The 18864-nt window shown below is 42.9% G+C and overlaps 4 protein-coding genes across 7 annotated transcripts in view; 2 read left to right on the top strand and 2 right to left on the bottom strand.

The window, feature by feature from the left end:
* Window positions 1–8258, bottom strand: part of herc2 (HECT and RLD domain containing E3 ubiquitin protein ligase 2) — a 67788-nt gene extending 59530 nt beyond the window's left edge. For all 3 annotated transcript variants that reach the window (XM_079267313.1, XM_079267314.1, XM_079267315.1), the window contains exons 1-5: window positions 8193–8258; window positions 5827–5935; window positions 3097–3190; window positions 2853–2987; window positions 44–266 (exon numbers count right to left, since the gene is read on the bottom strand). In XM_079267313.1, coding sequence (XP_079123439.1) covers window positions 44–266; window positions 2853–2987; window positions 3097–3190; window positions 5827–5898 — 524 coding nt within the window. In that variant the 5' untranslated portion in view covers window positions 5899–5935; window positions 8193–8258. The remainder of the gene's footprint in view (window positions 1–43; window positions 267–2852; window positions 2988–3096; window positions 3191–5826; window positions 5936–8192) is intronic.
* An 846-nt stretch (window positions 8259–9104) lies between these two features.
* On the top strand, window positions 9105–13028 carry nipa1 (NIPA magnesium transporter 1; the record flags this gene model as incomplete). The annotated part of the gene is made up of 5 exons (XM_079267296.1): window positions 9105–9237; window positions 9723–9770; window positions 10303–10393; window positions 12075–12235; window positions 12523–13028. The coding sequence occupies 5 exons, from the start codon at window positions 9105–9107 to the stop codon at window positions 13026–13028; spliced, it is 939 nt and encodes a 312-aa protein (XP_079123422.1).
* A 1660-nt stretch (window positions 13029–14688) lies between these two features.
* Window positions 14689–18184, top strand: nipa2 (NIPA magnesium transporter 2). Its single transcript, XM_079267161.1, has 6 exons — window positions 14689–14831; window positions 15823–16048; window positions 16419–16475; window positions 16731–16821; window positions 16904–17064; window positions 17295–18184. The coding sequence occupies exons 2-6, from the start codon at window positions 15910–15912 to the stop codon at window positions 17936–17938; spliced, it is 1092 nt and encodes a 363-aa protein (XP_079123287.1). The 5' UTR covers window positions 14689–14831; window positions 15823–15909; the 3' UTR covers window positions 17939–18184.
* A 104-nt stretch (window positions 18185–18288) lies between these two features.
* cyfip1 (cytoplasmic FMR1 interacting protein 1) overlaps window positions 18289–18864 on the bottom strand; it is a 41331-nt gene continuing 40755 nt past the window's right edge. For both annotated transcript variants that reach the window (XM_079267159.1, XM_079267160.1), the window contains exon 31: window positions 18289–18861. In XM_079267159.1, the coding sequence (XP_079123285.1) occupies window positions 18697–18861 (165 nt within the window). In that variant the 3' untranslated portion in view covers window positions 18289–18696. The remainder of the gene's footprint in view (window positions 18862–18864) is intronic.

Genomic DNA, 18864 nt, shown 5'->3' with positions numbered 1-18864 from the left:
GTTTGAGACCCCTGCTCTACCAGAACCTCCAGCTCCTCCTCACCTCTTGTTGTCGGCAGCAGGCAGTGGAGGGCTGGGCGGGCCCTTCCAGCGGACCTTGTACTTCTCCTCCATCATGCTGTGGCTCAGAGAGATGAGGTATCGCTCCAGGATGACGAGGCGCTGGCGGAGCCGTTGGGCCGACAGCGTGCTTTTAGCCATCTGAGCCGAGAGCTTCTGCTGGTCGTCTACCAGCACCAGCAGACAGCCCTTCAACTCTGTCTCATCTACACACACACACACACACACGCATGAGCGCGCACACACACACGCGCACACACACGCGCGCACACACACGCGCACACACACACACACACAAACACACACACGCGCACACACACACACACACAGGGCAAAGAAAAGTGAATCTTCACAAACATAACGGAACTTATTTGTCACCCACAATTACTTCTCACAGAAAACTCTTGCTGTTGAGTGTTCAAACTGCTCATACATATAAACGAACCTTTGCACGTCTTCTTTTTCATGGCGAGACAGCTGAGGTTTAAATATATTTTTTCTGCATCAAGTAGTTGGAAGCTTCATTCATAACGTTGACATTCAAACTCTAAATCAACAATCAAACGCACAGCTTTTATTATTGATCTATTTATTGTGTTTAAAGATGATATTTAGAGCTGGCTACAAAGATATGATTCGAGTTATATTTGTAGATTTAGATTACAGTGTACATGTCTTTAAACAGATAGACGTAATCATTTCTTAAATCCACGACATGTTGTTAGGTTCTGCTTCCTTCCATGTGTTCTGGTGTCACTGCAATGAAAGAACGTTGCTGCACAGACGAGTTACGGCCGGTTTCATGAATAAACAAACTCATTTAATCCCATCAACCACTTCGCTCAAGATGAGGATTACTTAAGAAGCTTGTTATTTTAGGGTGATGACCTCATTAAAAGCTTCATTCACAAACCTCAATAGAAGCTTTGAATGAATGTTAATCGATTAACAAATTCATAACAATACTCAGAGTAACAATTTGTCAAGATTCATAATATTTTTCTTCTGCGATTCAAAACTAATTTCTGGCAGAAATACTTGAAATACAATGTAAGAATATTCTCACATTAAATCTGTCAATATAAAGAGCAATGTGACTTTGACTCATCTAAAGTTTAAGAACATTTAACGACCCATTAAAGCCACATTCTAACTTATCGAGAAATGTAACAACTCACCAATAACATGAAGCAGATGACACTTAAACTCATTCAACATATTGCTACATTTAAACTATTGAAGCCGTCTTCAAATTCTCATATTTAAAAGCACAGCAGCGCGCACAGCAGCGCGCACAGCAGCGCGCACAGCAGCGTGCACAGCAGCGTGCACTGCAGGAAAGATGACATGAGCCAAAATAGCAGATCAGAAATCCATGAGCATGTCACATGAGCGACACTACGGTCAGCTGTTTGTTGTACATCATTACTTATGGCTGTGCAAGAGAACCAACTCCTGATCAACTCTTCATCAGAATATAGATCAGAGAAAGAAAAGAGGTCAAACACATCAGAGCTCATGTGTTACTGCAGAATTCTGATTTAAAAACAACAGTTTGGGCTCAAACTGCTGAGATCAACATGTTCCACATATCGGACCACTCAATGGAAAGCAGGAAGTAAGCTGACTGGACTTTAAAGGGACAGTTTGGATTTTCTGAAGTGTGGTTGTAGGTGGTACTTTTAAAGAGTTCGTTCAGATTCACTAAAGTCTCTCAACACAAGCTCAGCAGCAGAGCAGCAGCTCCTGTCCTGAGAGGTAGAGTCAGTGTGAGTGAATGAGTCTGGTGTGTTTGTAGATCATAGATAACAGCTTCATTCCCTCAGAAAGGTCTGTGTGACAGCAAGCTGAAGAGCTGAAGACATTCTGAATACAGCTTCACTTCAACTGAGAGACATTCTGTGAGGAGTGAACATACGTCCACAGCAGAACATCACTTTGCTCCCGTGCTGGTTCTCCTGTCTGTTCTATCAACTCATCTACTGCAGGAGAACCCTGACTGTGGAGGAGAACCTCACACACACACTACAGAACACCAGTACTGTCTCTTTAAGGATCAGTGACGGAGCATCGTCCATGTAGAGATCCAGTTACACTCTCAATGTAGAATCAGAGTGTGATGTCCTGGTTCAGTCAATAAGAAGAAGCCTTCACTATCCATGAGACCCCCCCCCCCACCCAGCACTTATCTCCCACCACCATGACACTGTCCCACCCAGTCCAGCCAACCAAGAGGTAAAAATAACCACTTCAGACCTGCAGACGCAACTTGTCATGTCCGAGTTTCCACATCTCACGTGTCAGCAGTGAGACTGATAAACAGAGAGGGTGGCCATGTGTTGAAATGGTCAGTATGCTCGTATCTGGTGTATCTGGTCCACATCTAAGTGTTGTGAAAGCGTCTGCAGTCAGCATGGTATTAATTACTCTACTTGGAAACAGAGAAGCATAAAATACCAGGAGTCACAAACAGGAGAGCGGTGCAGCATCGTTAGGGATCTCCCCCCCACCCCACAGAAACCTGGTTCTAAGCAGGAACCGGTTCTATATCAGTAATAACCCGTTAGTATAGATGTGGTCCAGAGTTCTCCGTTCTGCTATCGGTACTTTCTTTGTTCTGCAGTGAGATGTCCTCGTCGCAAACGTCTTTTTCACCTCACAATAATCAAAAAGAACCGATAAAGAGCAGAATCGACAGTTCTAGTTTGGATAAGATCCTAACGATACCGTCTCTAAGCCCGGCAGCAGCAGCAGCGCTCTCCTCTCAGCCTCTTCAGGCCGCTCTCTCTCACCTGGCTGCCGGCCCCAGTCCCAGGTCTCAATGATGGAGTGATGAACAGACGTGGACGTCTCCTCCTCCTCCTTCTTCTCTTTGTCGTTGGGCTCATCTTTCTTCGGAGTAGTTCCAAAGCAGTCAGTGCAATCCTCTGAAACCACGCAGAGACAGTCGGACATTAAACCTTCAGCAGCAAAGGTTCAAACAAAGTGACAACCTGAAGACAGGTGTGTCACAGACGGCGTCAGTGAAAGCTGTACCTGGGTGAGCGGATTCGTCTCCGTTGAACGTTATCTCCTCATCTTTCACCATCTCGTTCCACATCTCACACAGTCCCTCTGGAGAGAAGGCTCGCTGACGAAGCAAACCACAAGCAGAAGCATCAGCACTGCACATTGCGGACATCTACTTCACTTTGATCAGTGTGTATTCACACCTTCATGCCTGTGCTTTGTAGTGTTTGTGCCTCAGTAGACACAGACAGGCTAATCACAGACTATCATACCAGTGAGCTCAGCTTGATTTAGTCTTCTATTGTCACCTATAAATGTTCACTACTCACCATCCCATTGCAGATTAACACATGTCTTATGTCCCCGTGTTCATCATCGCCTCTCTGCTTTCTATCATCTGTTTGTCTTTTCACCACGAGCACCAACCAGAGGACGGTTTCTCCTCAAACTTTGTATGGATGAGCTCGTCAACGCTCAATCTGACAACCGAACAGCAAGAAGGACGACCCGTCTGAGACGAGGCCGACAGAAGCACAACACTCAGAAACATTCAGTGTCCGCTGGACCCATCTGCTCCCACAAAATGCTCTTTTTGCTCTTTGCTCTGATAAAGTCGGTCCGACATAAAGCTCAGCGCAGACAGACGGACAGAACAAGCTGCTCCTCCATTTACTACAGTAACGTAATCGGCCCTTTTATGAAAGGTTCTGAGATATTCAACTTCAACTAATTCTTCCTCCTGGAGGTGAATCTGTTGTTCAGTCTTCATAACCCAGCGAAGACATCCAACACCAACAAGCTGATATTAAATATAAACGAGAGAACAAAACAGCTGCTTTCTTATCACCGAGTCGAACCGAGTCGAGGACACACCGGCTGCGTCGTCGTCATCACAGCTGGTGCACCATTCACGCTTTGCTTTACTCAGAAACTCTCACAAGCGGAAAGACAACTCTGGCTTTTCAAGGATCCAATGTCTTAAAATGTCAAAAACATGTTGGCTCACAGATGTCACCAGACTGGACACGAAACACCGGAGCAGCCTTCAGCACCGCAGAGAGCTCCACCGATGGGAAAACATGACTCTCTCTCACTTTCAGTCCTCCTTTGGGAGCGCAGACCAGAGGACGAGGCGGTGGATCCAGTGTTGTATCCTGATCCTAAATCCATCACATATTAACTAAAGTCCTCATAATTACAACCAACATGGGTTTGTTTTCACAACATGGATCCTTTTTAACCTACTGTAATGTTACGGGCTCCACCTCTTTACACATCACAGGAAAAACAATAATCATCTGACATCAGGCCTGAATCAGTCTGCAGTGATCCGCTGTGTCGGCTTAGTTAAAGACGCAGGATTGTGGATGTTCATGATATATAGAGTAGGGCTGGGCGATATGGCCTAAAAAAAAAATCTCCGATTTTTTTACAAAAAATCCGATTCACGATTTAAATCGATTTTTTTCCCCCAAAATTTTTTGCAGATGACAGAAGCTGTTGAAAACAATTTTTTCTTTTATTTTGTGATGATTTTCCCAAGTAGGTTGATAAAAATAAAGTGCAAACAAAACCTGAACATTGTAGAAAGGTGCCTGTAGTATACAAAAAGTATTTGGTCACTCTTTTGTTTGCCTGAATCATTTAAATATAAAATTAAATTAAACATAACATTAAATGGCATTAAATAGTAGCCTTCCATTGTAAACAACTGTGCAAATGTAACTTTTTACAGTAAGCTTTTCTAACTGAATACACTGATACAAACACAGCATGAAATAAAATGTATATGACCCTTTAACATTCACATTTTCAAAAGTGCAACATCTGATCTAACATCAACATAACATATTTTGCACAGTAAATAAGTGCATGTAAACAAAATCAAGTGCATTCACAACATAACCAACAGTATTAAACAGTAGTGCATGTTTTTTCTAAATATTTTTTGCCAGGAAGACAAGCCTGTCTACTACCTCTGGCTTCAGGCATGCACGGTGGCATGTAACAATGCCCCCCCCACACACTGAAAAGCCTCTCAGAGGGGGCACTTGTAGCTGGCACAGAGAGGTATTTCTTTGCTAAAGTACTTATCCTTGGAAAGTTAAGTTGGTGACGCTTCCACCAGTCAAGTGGATCGGTGTCTGGGTCAACCTGCTGGACCACAGGTCAGTTGTTGCGGAGTAGAATGACATCCCCTCCAGCTCCGCAGAGATCCTTTGGCGTGTACTATTGTACAGCCGAGGCAAGGCAACGTCAGAAAAATGTTTACGGCTTGGTAGCACGTACCTGGGGTCCAAAGCTTTGAGACGGTGAATAAATGTCTCCAAAATGCTGGGTTGTTGTTGTGAGGTGGCGGCGGCGGCGGCCAGCAGTGAAGCTGCTGGCCGCCATTGTTTTAGTTTGTAAACAATGCGCGCGCACTCTACTACGGGAACCCAACGGGGGGGAGGGGTGGGGGCGATTTTCTCGATTTTCAATAAAACACATCGCCTTAAAGCACACATTCGAATTAATCGATTAAATCGATTTATCGCCCAGCCCTAATATAGAGTAACATATAATATACTCTCTATATTCCCAACGTGATGCAACACAATCAGACTGAAAACATTTTCAGAAACAAAGCAGCTTCTTCAAGAAACTGAACAATACAGACGTTTGAAACAGACGAAAAACTCTGCAGATGTTTCACTTCTTCACTTCTCATCTGAGAAAACGGGTTTTTTCAAATGATATTCCTTTACGAACACACACCTGGAGGTCTATCTTCAGCCATTTGTCATGAAATCTCAGCTGAGCATCGAGGGTAAAAGATGGAGAAGGCATCTTCCCCTCTCCTCTCCTGGCTGCAGACGCAGCCAACCTGCCAGAGAAAGAGATGCAAGTGACTGCTACTGTGAGACACATTCACAAAGTTACCGTCTGAAGACAATGATCTACATTTATGCAAAGGTTATCGTGACTTAAGATTTAAAAAGCTCCAGGAGGACAACAGCTTGTGTAAAGTATGTGAAGAAGAAGAATTTGAGAATGAATCACATTTTCTTCTGTTTTGTCCTTTTTATGATGAAATAGTAATTCAATTAAATGTCTACATCCAGAAATGCATTGGTGCACCATGGTGACAGAATGTAAAGGTTAATTAATCTTTATGATAATAAGTTGGCTTCCTTTGTTACCGTCAGCATGGTTTAGTTCTTCAGTATCACTTGTTCTTTTTGTTTCTACTCTGGTGTCTGTTCTCTTTTCCTAAATATCTTGTAAGCCTGTTTGGGTTGGGCATAATATTTATGCATGAAACAATAACACTAGTAAAAATAAAAAGAAGTGCCTGTGAACCAATGAGGTTATTTGCCCACGACCTTAAGTGGGCATCTTCAACATGTTCCCACTGAGGCCCACTGATGAAAGTATTGCAATATTTATATATTTGCAGTAATAACTCCTGGGAAAAAATGCTGGATTACAGTTGTCTCCATAGTGCGTGCGCGTGCGCGCACACACACACACACACACACACACACACACACACACACACACACACACACACACACACACACACACACACACACACACACACACACACACACACACACACACACACACACACACACGAAAACATGAAGCTCATGTATGAACAAAAATACTCCAGACTGTTGAACTCTATTTCATTGTTGTCACACAAATAGAAAGTCTAAATCTACCAGGAATTACATTAAAATAATATTCTACAGCAGGGGTCTTCAACGTTTTTAAGTTTTTCAGGCCAAGGACCCCCAAACTGATAGAGAGATGGAGCAGGGACCCCCGACTATATATATTGTATAAAATTGTGTTTTATATTAAATGGGCCTAGTGCCGTGTATAAACATACATCTTTATTGTGCATTCAATACTAAGCTATTCTAATAATACACAGGCTCATATATTCATGTTTCCATTTTAAACAGGTACAGTGAGTAGGGAGGCCGTGCCACTGACATTTATAAACACACCTTGTCAACTGATACCAACGCCAATGTCAACATTGTCTGTTAATTGCATGATAATCATGCACACAAGCTATTCACACTGATGTTTTCATTTTAAACATGGCAACGAAAAATGAGTGATGGCCTATTTGTACCACTGCCATGCATAAAGATACCTGTTATCTTTCATACAACACTGAACTATTAAAATAATGGACACATTCATGTTTTTTTCTTCTTCTAATCAACCAAAGATTTCGCGGACCCCCTGTTGAAGACCTCTGTTCTATAGTATAGTGAGGTTGGACAACACAAGCCTGCTTATGGTTTATGGTTGAATTTAATAAAAAAGGTAGTTTAACACCTCTCAGTTGTCAGATGAAAACTTAAACTAACATGAGGAATATCAGCATGGCCAACCAATATTATCCCCCAGATGTAAACAAATGGGAAACCCAACATCTGACTGAATCCCTCCGATTATAATGTAATATAATATAATATATATATATATATATATATATATATATATATATATATATATATATATATATATATATATATATATAAAATTCACAAACCAACTACCAGACATGTTAACGTTACACATCTACATTTTAATTAGTTAAAAGAATGTTACCAAAATGCTGCATACTTTATCTGAATCAACCTTTCAAGTACTTCCAAGTACCTGCAATTAATATAAAGAAATACGAATGTAACGCGCACAACTGTGACGTCACCTTTGCGTTATAGCTTATAATTCACAAGCACGAGTTTCAAGGTCTAAAAGATGTAATAACATTATCCACAAATATAGTTAACGTCATTAGATACATGAGAAAAAAACGCGCACGAGTAGCATTCAATGCTAGCAAGGGCACAGTCTCCGTTAGCTGTGCGGCTAGAGCTAACTAGCATTGCTAGCTAGACGGCTAGCTTTAGCCGCACAGTCTCTGTTCACTTTAGCTGTGTGACTAAAGCTAACTAGCTAGCATTACCAGCCTAGACAGCTAGCAAAAGCTACACACCAGCTCATCATCATTTCGTGCAACGATTAACGGGCAACCGGAGACGTGACGTACCGGAGACTTTAGCTACACAACCGGGGTAAACATGACATTATTTTCTGATAAATGTCTAAATTACCTGCGGTATCTTCTTGAGCTTATTCTAGTCCGCTCAGCTGCTTTGCTGCATTAAACAAGACGGTTCATAATATGGACTTGATTGACAGGTCGCCGACTGAGGCACGAGGCATGGAAACAAACTACGTAGTCGTCACCAGGGGGAGCGATTGGGGTGCGATTGATTTTCACCGCAGTATCCCGCTGAGGCGGGGTTTCTTGAAGCGAGGTGCGCGCCGATTAGCTTTTATTCTCGCCCGCTCGTACCGGCCTTGATTTTAAAAGGAGCGCTTCTTTGGGATTTCGAGGCGGGACATCGGAGGAGCGGGGTTGTCCCGGAGTGAATACAAACCGTCCGCTAGATGGCGCTGTGTCGCAGGAATGTGGTCTTTATTTTACAGATGTTATATTTAGATGCAGTTACATATTTCAGATAGTTTTAGATGTTTATTTAATTATAGAGTATGTATATCTCTCTATATTCTGATTCTCAATCTGATTTTGATTTCTATTTCGAATTTATTGTATGTTATTAATATTTTAAAGTCATTAAATCTTAACGCTTATCCCTCGTATTTTTTTAATTCTTAATTCTGTGAACCTCTGTTGATCTCAATATATTATTTTCAAAGTATCTTTTTAAATATATTTTAATTAACTTTATTTCTATTCTTTATTTATGCGTCATGTCTACGCATTAATACACCAAAGCAAATCGCTTGTATGTGAAAACCTGATTCAAAGACAGTTACGTTGACGCATGCGCACTATGCCAGTTTCGTTCGAGTGACTCCATCTACCATGGTGCAGCCTGGTACTTGTTGAACCGCGCATGCGCAGTGTCCCACTTCCCAGTCAAACTACGAAACTGGACAGTGGACCGTTCAGTCATTCTTCTGTCAAACTTAACTAAAGAAACAGCTAACAGTGAAAAATGGCGACCGAGTCTGAACCGAGCAGTGTTTCGTTTCCGGTTCGTGGAATAGTGATAGCGGTGGTGTCAAGTTTCATCAACGGCTCCACTTTTGTGCTTCAGAAAAAGGGAATATTACGGTCGCGCGACAGAGGTAGACATTTTCTGTTCCGGTCACATGACTAAGCTCCTCCACTGCTTTTATTCTGAAGTTCTTATGTGTCCCATAAAATTATTATTCTGTTTTTATTGTCCCCAAACTGCAGAACTCACTGGATAGAGAATAACATACCTCTCCTTTAGATCTGCCTTTTATTCTGAAGTAATGCCTTAGTTTTTAAGTGTTGGTTTAAAATTATTATTATATTATTATTATTTATCCCTGTTGTTGATTTTATTTTATTCTATTGGCTTCTATTTTGGAGTAATGCCTTAGTGATTAAACGTTGATAATTTAATAAAAAAGATTAACTTTTAATAACAGGTATTACTCCAAAATAAAAGTCAATAGAATCAAATAAAGGGATGAACAATAATAATAATATTTATCCCTATTGTTTATTTTATTTTATGCTTCTGACTTTGATATATATTTGGGTAGAAGTGGAATCACTCACAGACCTGCTGTGTTTCCTGCAGGAGCCTCGTACCTCACAGACGGGGTGTGGTGGAGCGGCACACTGTCCAGTGAGTACAGCGCCACCTATCGACTCTGGAGGGTTTGGCAGGTTGATTGGTATTTAATAGCTGGACTGGATATATACTGTTATAAAATATATTAAAGATGTCTGGAATACAACTCTTTGTCCAAAAAAAACATCTCAGAGATCTACGATTGATTTTTTCTAAAATAAACATTCTGGATATCGACAACATATATATTCTTATTTCAGATTAGAATGAAAATATAAAATAAATAGTTCAAACGTCATTACAGATACCCACAATGCATTTGTCGTTGCATTGGACGCCATTTTAAAACAGAAATGGTTAACAGTCATATTTTAAATATCCTTTATATTAACATTTCTCCGATAGACTGATCTTATTGGTCAGAGGTAGAACATGTGTTTCCAGATATCTAAAGCTTGAAGTCTAAATCAAATGTAAGTGTTCGTTTGAACATTTCCAGTAATAACTATGAGGCCTCCCCTCAGTACCACCAGAGAACACAGTGGTACATTTAAAGCATGTGACTCACCTGTTATGACCTCATCAGTGATCGTTGGTCAAATTGGGAATTTCCTGGCGTACAACGCGGCGCCCGCTGTGATCGTCACCCCACTGGGAGCCCTCGGAGTGTTGTTTGGGTGAGTCTCTGTGAACCAGTCTCAGTGTAGTCCTGATCCTCTATGAACCAGTCTCAGTGTAGTCCTGATCCTCTATGAACCAGTCTCAGTGTAGTCCTGATCCTCTATGAACCAGTCTCAGTGTAGTCCTGATCCTCTATGAACCAGTCTCAGTGTAGTCCTGATCCTCTATGAACCAGTCTCAGTGTAGTCCTGATCCTCTGTGAACCAGTCTCAGTGTAGTCCTGATCCTCTATGAACCAGTCTCAGTGTAGTCCTGATCCTCTGTGAACCAGTCTCAGTGTAGTCCTGATCCTCTATGAACCAGTCTCAGTGTAGTCCTGATCCTCTATATGAACCAGTCTCAGTGTAGTCCTGATCCTCTATGAACCAGTCTCAGTGTAGTCCTGATCCTCTATGAACCAGTCTCAGTGTAGTCCTGATCCTCTATGAACCAGTCTCAGTGTAGTCCTGATCCTCTATATGAACCAGTCTCAGTGTAGTCCTGATCCTCTATGAACCAGTCTGTGTAGTCCTGATCCTCTATGAACCAGTCTCAGTGTAGTCCTGATCCTCTATGAACCAGTCTCAGTGTAGTCCTGATCCTCTATATGAACCAGTCTCAGTGTAGTCCTGATCCTCTATGAACCAGTCTCAGTGTAGTCCTGATCCTCTATGAACCAGTCTCAGTGTAGTCCTGATCCTCTATGAACCAGTCTCAGTGTAGTCCTGATCCTCAATATGAACCAGTCTCAGTGTAGTCCTGATCCTCTATGAACCAGTCTCAGTGTAGTCCTGATCCTCTATGAACCAGTCTCAGTGTAGTCCTGATCCTCTATGAACCAGTCTCAGTGTAGTCCTGATCCTCTATGAACCAGTCTCAGTGTAGTCCTGATCCTCTATGAACCAGTCTCAGTGTAGTCCTGATCCTCTATGAACCAGTCTCAGTGTAGTCCTGATCCTCTATGAACCAGTCTCAGTGTAGTCCTGATCCTCTATGAACCAGTCTCAGTGTAGTCCTGATCCTCTATGAACCAGTCTCAGTGTAGTCCTGATCCTCTATATGAACCAGTCTCAGTGTAGTCCTGATCCTCTACAGACCTCCATCAGTACAGAGACCATCAGAGAGAAGATGGTCTGTTTCTATAGAGCTGTTCTTGATGCTCGTCATCTTCAGCTCAGACTCCAGCAGAGACCGGCTGGAGGGAAGGGAGGCACGGGAGAACCAGAACCAGGACTGAGAGGAGCAGACTGTCAGACCTGCTGCAGTAACATGAGAGGTTTTCTAAAGAGTCTGGCGCTCAGAGACACGACAGCTTTAGTCCACAGGGGGCGACAGAACCACCACTAAGTTAAAGTTCCTCGTAGTGACTTTGAATATGGTGGCGCTGCAGAGTCGTTCTGGTCGATGTATGGATGTGACATGAAGCCATCATGAAGTGCTTTACTCTCACAGAGACACTGTAAGATTTCACTACTTAACCCTGAGCTCCTCTCAGGACTCCGTCAGCCTCCCTGTTGTTGCGCTGCAGGGCCGTGCTGGCGTCTCTGATCCTCTATATGAACCAGTCTCAGTGTAGTCCTGATCCTCTATGTGAACCTGTTGTTGCGCTGCAGGGCCGTGCTGGCGTCTCTGATCCTCTATATGAACCAGTCTCAGTGTAGTCCTGATCCTCTATGTGAACCTGTTGTTGCGCTGCAGGGCCGTGCTGGCGTCTCTGATCCTCGGGGAGCAGCTGGACCTGGTGGGGAAGCTGGGCTGTGTGCTGTGCTGCTGTGGCTCCGTGGTGCTCATCACTCACGCCCCTAAAGCCCAGCCTGTGACATCCAGACTGGAGCTGGAGGACCGGCTGTCAGACCCAGGTTGTTATAGAGGAACACGACTCTTTTACTTCACTTTTTATGAAATATTATTTCTTTTAAACATGCTCTTATATTGTTTCCTATCATATAATATTGTAAATCTTCATATTTTTTACTTTAAACGATGTTTTACACTATTGCACTCTGTTTATTCTCACGCACCAATCAGTGAATTTCATTGCTTGTGCAAACTCTGAGATAAAGTGTTTCTGGTTGTGATTTTGAATGAATCCAACATGAAGTCCTTTCATAAAGCAACTGTCTGTCTGTCTGTCTTCCTGCTGCAGTATTTGTGGCGTACGCCCTCCTGGTGGTCCTGCTGCTGGTGGTCCTGATCGTGTGGATCGCTCCGGCTCACGGATCCTCCAACATCCTGGTCTACGTGGCCATATGCTCCCTCTTGGGCAGCTTCACCGTGCCCGGCAGCAAAGGACTCGGCCTGGTGGCGCCGGACGTGCTCGGGTCCGACCCGGGGAGCAGCGGCACCGGAGCTCTGCCTCTGTTCCTGGGTTTACTGGTGACGCTGGCCGTCAGCGTCCTCCTCCAGTTCTTCTTCATCAACAAGGCGCTGCAGAGCTTCAGCTCCAACGTGTTCGAGGCCGTGTACTACGTGGCGTTCACGTGCAGCGCCACCGTGTCCTCGGCGCTGCTCTTCAGGGAGTGGACGGCGCTGACGGCGGCCGACGGCGTGGCCGTGCTGAGCGGTCTGACCACGGTGAGCGTCGCCGTCGTGTTGCTGCGCATCTCTCAGGAGGCTTCCATCACACGGAGGACCAAGAAGAAGACGCACTGATGAAGACGACTTCATGTTTACACCTCATGCGTCCAAACAGCAGTTCAAATGAGCAAACTCTGCTAATAACTCCTTTCATGTGTTTCACTTCAGGCCCAAAGACTGAGCACATTATATGTATGAATATAATAATTACTGTAATATGAATACATGCATAATAATCATAACAATAATAAAGTCACCGTGTTTCACTGAACATTTCAGTTTCTTATGGAACATTTCTTCGTTACTGTGTAACTCAAGAATATCACCAAATAAAACCTTTTTTCTCTTGAATCATTCTGTCTTTAATTGAATAAATACTCATGAACTGAACTCTGATCGTCACTTCTCATAGACGTTAAAGAGAACACTGAGGGAACTTCATGTGTTTATATTTTGTTAAAAGCTGCAAAGAGGCTTAAAAACATTGTTCGCTGGTTAATAATTGTGTTTCTGTCCGTTCAGCAGAATCAGACTCGCTTTGACTTCTTCACTGTTTCTCAATCATTGAGTAACTTCAGAAGATGAACAAAGACTCAAGTTATCTCATCGGTATGAATCTGTCCAACATGGTATTCATGTGATTTACATTATTGATCTACATTATAAACATGTTCACAGACTTCTATTGTTGAATATGACAAACCAAATCATAAAGAAAATGATTGTGCCAGTTTTTCCTCATGTATCTGACATACAAATAAAACACAACAGAGTATTAAATACAAATTACAAAGTGTCGAAAAGTAATACTACCCCTAAGTGCCAAATATAATAACCATAAAAGTAGAAAAATAAGAAGTAAATTAACGAAATTTAAATCAACTAAAATAAATTAATAATATCAAATATTGCACATGTCGAAAAAGTAATATAGTAATATGTTAAATATTACTTACAAACCGTATAACTCCTTTCTTTGATAAGGCCGGGTCTTGCTTGATTTGCTTGAACATTCAACTTAATAAAACTAGTTCCATATTCTCTTACAGTGAACAATTTCTTCACTTCATTTAGAAAAACGTACAATAATTTTAATTAATAACATTTAAAAAATGTAGTTTATTTTTTTATTTTAAATGTGGTTTGAATTGTTATGTAAAAATTTAAACGTTAAAAAATAATAAAAAATGTGGTTTAAATTAAAAGAAAATACATTTTAAATTACATTTAAATTTTTTTTTTAAATCCATCCATTTTCCTCCTCTTATCCGGGGTCAGGTCGCGGTGGTTTTTCGGGTCGCGGTGGTTTTTCAACCAGAAATCAACGTTGAAATCCGGGTTAGTGCTCACTGGGACATTAAATTCATTTAAGTTTTATTTATTTTTGTATTTTTTATGTTACTTTGTTTTTCAATCAACATTTAACAGATGTGGAACAGTGGACCAGCTCTTTACCCTCGCAAGACCACTGGAGGCTGAAGCGACGTCTGTTTCTGATGATTTTGGTTGTTCTGACGCTATAGTTTGTATTATAAATAACATAATAATAAATCAACACGGATATGAAATCATGCTGAGTTGTACTTTATGATAACGTAAAGTGTAGAATGACTACAATAAAAACAATAAACACGATACAGACTCGACTTTGTCTCCACTTCCGGTGTGTTACTACCTCTGTGGTTTGTGGACTTCAACCTGCTGGAGGACTCCCACAGTTCAGCGGTCGCAGCTCCTTTGATAGGCAGAAGAAGAAGCTCGCGGGTAGTTATGCGACGGTTAGCCACAGAACCCGGAAGTAGGCTAGCTATTTGCTAACCTCCAGCTGCTAATACGTTAGTTCTCGTTGGATAAACCGACCGCCACCTTTTTGAACAGGTATTAAAACTCTATATTAAGACTTATTCTCAAAACCTAGCAAGTAAAGCGGATATCCGCATTATTCGTGTTTTAACGCTAACTGACTTTAGCTAGCTAGCCGTCACGCTAATGCAAGCTAACGAGAGATATCCTCGCATTTAAATGCCGTTAAACTGATTAAAATGTAACGCAGTGGTGCCGCCATGGTGCTGATTTCACTGGGTGATAATGTAGTGACATGTAATAGACGGGTAGTTAACAAACTGGGAGTCTGCTGCTGGTTTATTGGAGGTTCCCAGCAGCTTTGAAATTACGCCCCAAGCTACGGAAGTCATTACCCATGTAACGTTAGCTTCTGGAGCTAAGCTACAAAGGAAGCGTATAAACTTCGTTAGCTTTGAACGAGCTGTGACGTTTACGATTCAGCCCTGAGACGCTTTCTTGTGTTATGAGTTTTAAGCATATTTTTTATTTTATTAGTATTTCATTATCAAGTGGGTGTTATTTTCCACCGTACGTTATTCATTATATTACTTAATTTAATTTTCTCATCAAATTAGTTTTATTTTACGTTATACCTTTTATGTATTATATTATATTTTTGATCTTATCTTTATTTTATTATCAAGTGGCTGTTATTTTCCATTTTACGTTATGATTTTTTTGCGTTATATTTTCACTTTGTATCTTGATTTTAATTGTTTTATTAAGTGAGTTACTTTAATACATTTTGTCCGTCTGTCCCAGTTTTAAAGTTCCTTCTGTTTCTCTGTGAACCGCTCGTGAACTCGTTGATTGTAGTTTCGTCACATGAACCTCAGTGGAGCGTCACACCCTCAATTCTTCTGTCTTCACATGTAATGTTGACCGAGCTGCAGAGTTGCACAATGTTCTGTGTTAATGAACCAAAGCCGGACTGAGACGCACTCACTCCTCAGCAGTCTGTGAGACGAGTCGGTCCTGAATGTGCTGCTTTCCTCACATGATGCTTTTCCTCTTTGTTTCTCAGGTGTCGGGTCAGAACTGTACCGTCGGTGATCATCGCTGTTCGCTGGTAAATGTGACGGACCACCGCAACGACACATCCACCCTCACTATGGGCGAGGACCGGGGCAAGTACGACTTCTACGTCGGTCTGGGGTTGGCCGTCAGCTCCAGCATCTTCATCGGAGGAAGTTTCATCCTCAAGAAGAAAGGACTCCTGCGGCTGGCCAGGAAGGGCTCCATGCGGGCAGGTAAAGCACGACGCATCTGCCCGGCCGCTTCTTCTTCATCTTAACTCCTCAAATGCTTTACTTCCACTTCCATTCATTTCATTTGTAAAAGGAAGGTTTTCTGTTTATTTATTTTTAAATGTAAAGCACTTTGAGCTCCATAGTCTGTATGAAATGAGCTCATAAAGATTATTATTATTATGAGGGACGTCTATGGAGAAGAACGTTATTTCTTAGAGAGATCTTTTATTTTGGGGGCGGGTCTTCTGGAATGTTTTTCTTATTTCTTTTAGAAGTTTGCACTTTGATGCTTTTTGTTTATGATGGTAAAACATTTGCTCACTTGGCCTTCAGCTTCCTGACGTTTTCATAACTCGGGTGTTTTCTTCAGGTCAGGGTGGTCATGCATATCTGAAGGAGTGGCTCTGGTGGGCTGGTTTACTGTCAAGTAAGTAATCTAGTGAAGACCTTTTATAATATATATATCATTGTTATTATGTAACTTGTGTTTTAGTATCTGAACTATTATTTGAAAGGCTGTGAAACCACATCAGAGACTTTCAGACTCCCGGATGTCTTTTGACCTGCAAAGAACCAAACCCATGTGTACACTGGAGCACCTTGACTGAGTGTTGTTGCAGCACACTTCAGACACTGATTACCTCCACCATGAGTCTAACTTCATGAGTCTTAATCCTTATAGTGGGAGCGGGTGAAGCAGCCAACTTCGCAGCCTACGCCTTTGCTCCGGCGACCCTGGTGACCCCACTGGGAGCGCTCAGCGTGCTGGTCAGGTACGGACGACTCGCTGCACCTCTTCTCACTGACCAACTTCATTTGACTAACGTCTAACTTCCTGTGAACGCGTCTCTGCAGCGCCGTGCTGTCCTCCTACTTCCTGACGGAGCGCTTGAACCTGCACGGGAAGCTGGGCTGTCTGCTCAGCATCCTGGGCTCCACCACCATGGTGATCCACGCTCCTCAGGAGGAGGAGATCAGCAGCCTGGACCACATGGCCAAGAAGCTGGTGGACCCGGGTACGGATCCAGTCAGTGTTTCACCAAAGTTGACCTCTGAATCAGGCTTCATAACCTGTTAGAATGAAGCCTGTGGTGCATAAGAGACAGTAGTGTGTTCGTGTGTCCTGTGAGTGATGAATAAGTACAGAATACAACCACCCTTCAAACCATCGAAGACGAGCCGTTGTTAATATCTTCGATTGAGATATAAAACGAGTGAACCCTTCACTCCCTCTTTTTTCTCTCAGGGTTTTTCATCTTCGCCACCCTCGTGATCATCGTGGCGCTGATCTTCATCTTCGTCGTGGGTCCCCGTCACGGTCAGACCAACATCCTGGTCTACATCACCATCTGCTCGGTGATCGGCGCCCTGTCGGTGTCCTGCGTCAAAGGACTGGGCATCGCCATCAAGGAGGCGATCGCCGGTAAGAGCGTGGCGAGGAACCCGCTGGCGTGGATCCTGCTCCTGGGCCTGGTGGCCTGCGTGAGCACGCAGATCAACTACCTGAACAAGGCCCTGGACATATTCAACACCTCGCTGGTGACGCCCATCTACTACGTGTTCTTCACCACGTCCGTGCTCACCTGCTCCGCCATCCTGTTCAAGGAGTGGGGCCACATGGGCGCCGACGACGTCATCGGCACGCTGAGCGGCTTCCTCACCATCATCGTGGGCATCTTCCTGCTGCACGCCTTCAAGGACGTCAGCGTCAGCCTGGCGGCGCTCGCCGTGTCCATGAGGAAGGACGAGCGGGCGTCTCCCGCCGCCAACGGCTCGGCGTCCCACTACGACCTGCTGACCAGCGAGGACGTGGAGGGCCGCGAGACGGGTCTGCCTTTTGAGAGCGTCTCCAGGAGGAACGGGGCCACGACGTCCTCGTTGGACCATTGACGTCTCTCGGCTGCCCGCTGACTCAACAAGACAATCAGCCGAGGACTCTGACCAGCGGATTGTACTCACGTTTTGATTTGCCTTACTTCTCTGACTGGTCATCAGCTAGAACTTAATTCCTCTGTAGCGCTGTAAATATGAGTTTGTTTTTTAAAAAGAAGTTTTGTTATATGTACATGCATCTTCATGCACCGACTTACTTTCTATAAATCAACACCATAAAGGTTTTAATATATATTCTATATCAGGTCCTGCTGACGGTCACTATGATTTTGAGTTTTCGTGATACTTGAAAGTAAAAAACAATTTTTGTTGCGTTTACATGAGAAGCTCTCGAGATGAAACCAACAGATTTGTTACATATTTATTGAATTAAAATGATTAAAACAAGGCACAGTGAATAAATGCTTAACACGAGTACAAGCGTTGTTACTTTTCATCTTCCTTTAAAATGATTATGAGCATGCACGTTCAGACTATATAGAAAAGACTTAAAACAAGTTCCCGTCACCTTTAATATGATCCCACCACTGCAAACCCATAAATACTTCTAATAAAACTAATTTCACCTCCTCGTCTAGAGCGCTCTGCAAGTATAAAACAAAGAATAGTTCATCCAAAAAAGGGGAAATATCTATTCATATCTGATAAGGCACACGTGAATACAAAAAATAATAATCCTGACAGAAATGCGGCCCGGTGCTGCTGAGGAGGAACACTCGTGGGTCCACTGGTAATGACCAGTGTTTGGAGCCGCCTCAGCTGCTGGCCAGCGACTGGTGGATCGGTGGCTGGAAGCATCGCACGTGTTCCACCGGCATGTTCTCTCCGTCTCCAGACTTCAGGTACTTGTTGAGGATGGAGAAGACCTCGTTGTTGATGATTTGGAATTTGCGGATTCTGTCGACCATCTTCTTCAGAGGCTG

This window comes from Melanostigma gelatinosum (genome assembly GCF_949748355.1).
Source record: "Melanostigma gelatinosum genome assembly, chromosome: 4".
Classification (NCBI taxonomy): domain Eukaryota; kingdom Metazoa; phylum Chordata; class Actinopteri; order Perciformes; family Zoarcidae; genus Melanostigma; species Melanostigma gelatinosum.
Note: the sequence above shows the minus strand (reverse complement) of the source record. Positions and strands in the feature narration are given on the sequence as shown.

What these genes read in the sequence shown, in the direction of transcription:
- nipa2 (XM_079267161.1), top strand. Translation starts at nt 15,910, where the DNA reads ATGGGCGAGGACCGGGGCAAGTACGACTTCTACGTCGGTCTGGGGTTG. An exon ending in GAAGGGCTCCATGCGGGCAG is followed by an intron (nt 16,049 to 16,418) that starts GTAAAGCACGAC and finishes TGTTTTCTTCAG; the next exon opens with GTCAGGGTGGTCATGCATAT. An exon ending in GCGCTCAGCGTGCTGGTCAG is followed by an intron (nt 16,822 to 16,903) that starts GTACGGACGACT and finishes GCGTCTCTGCAG; the next exon opens with CGCCGTGCTGTCCTCCTACT.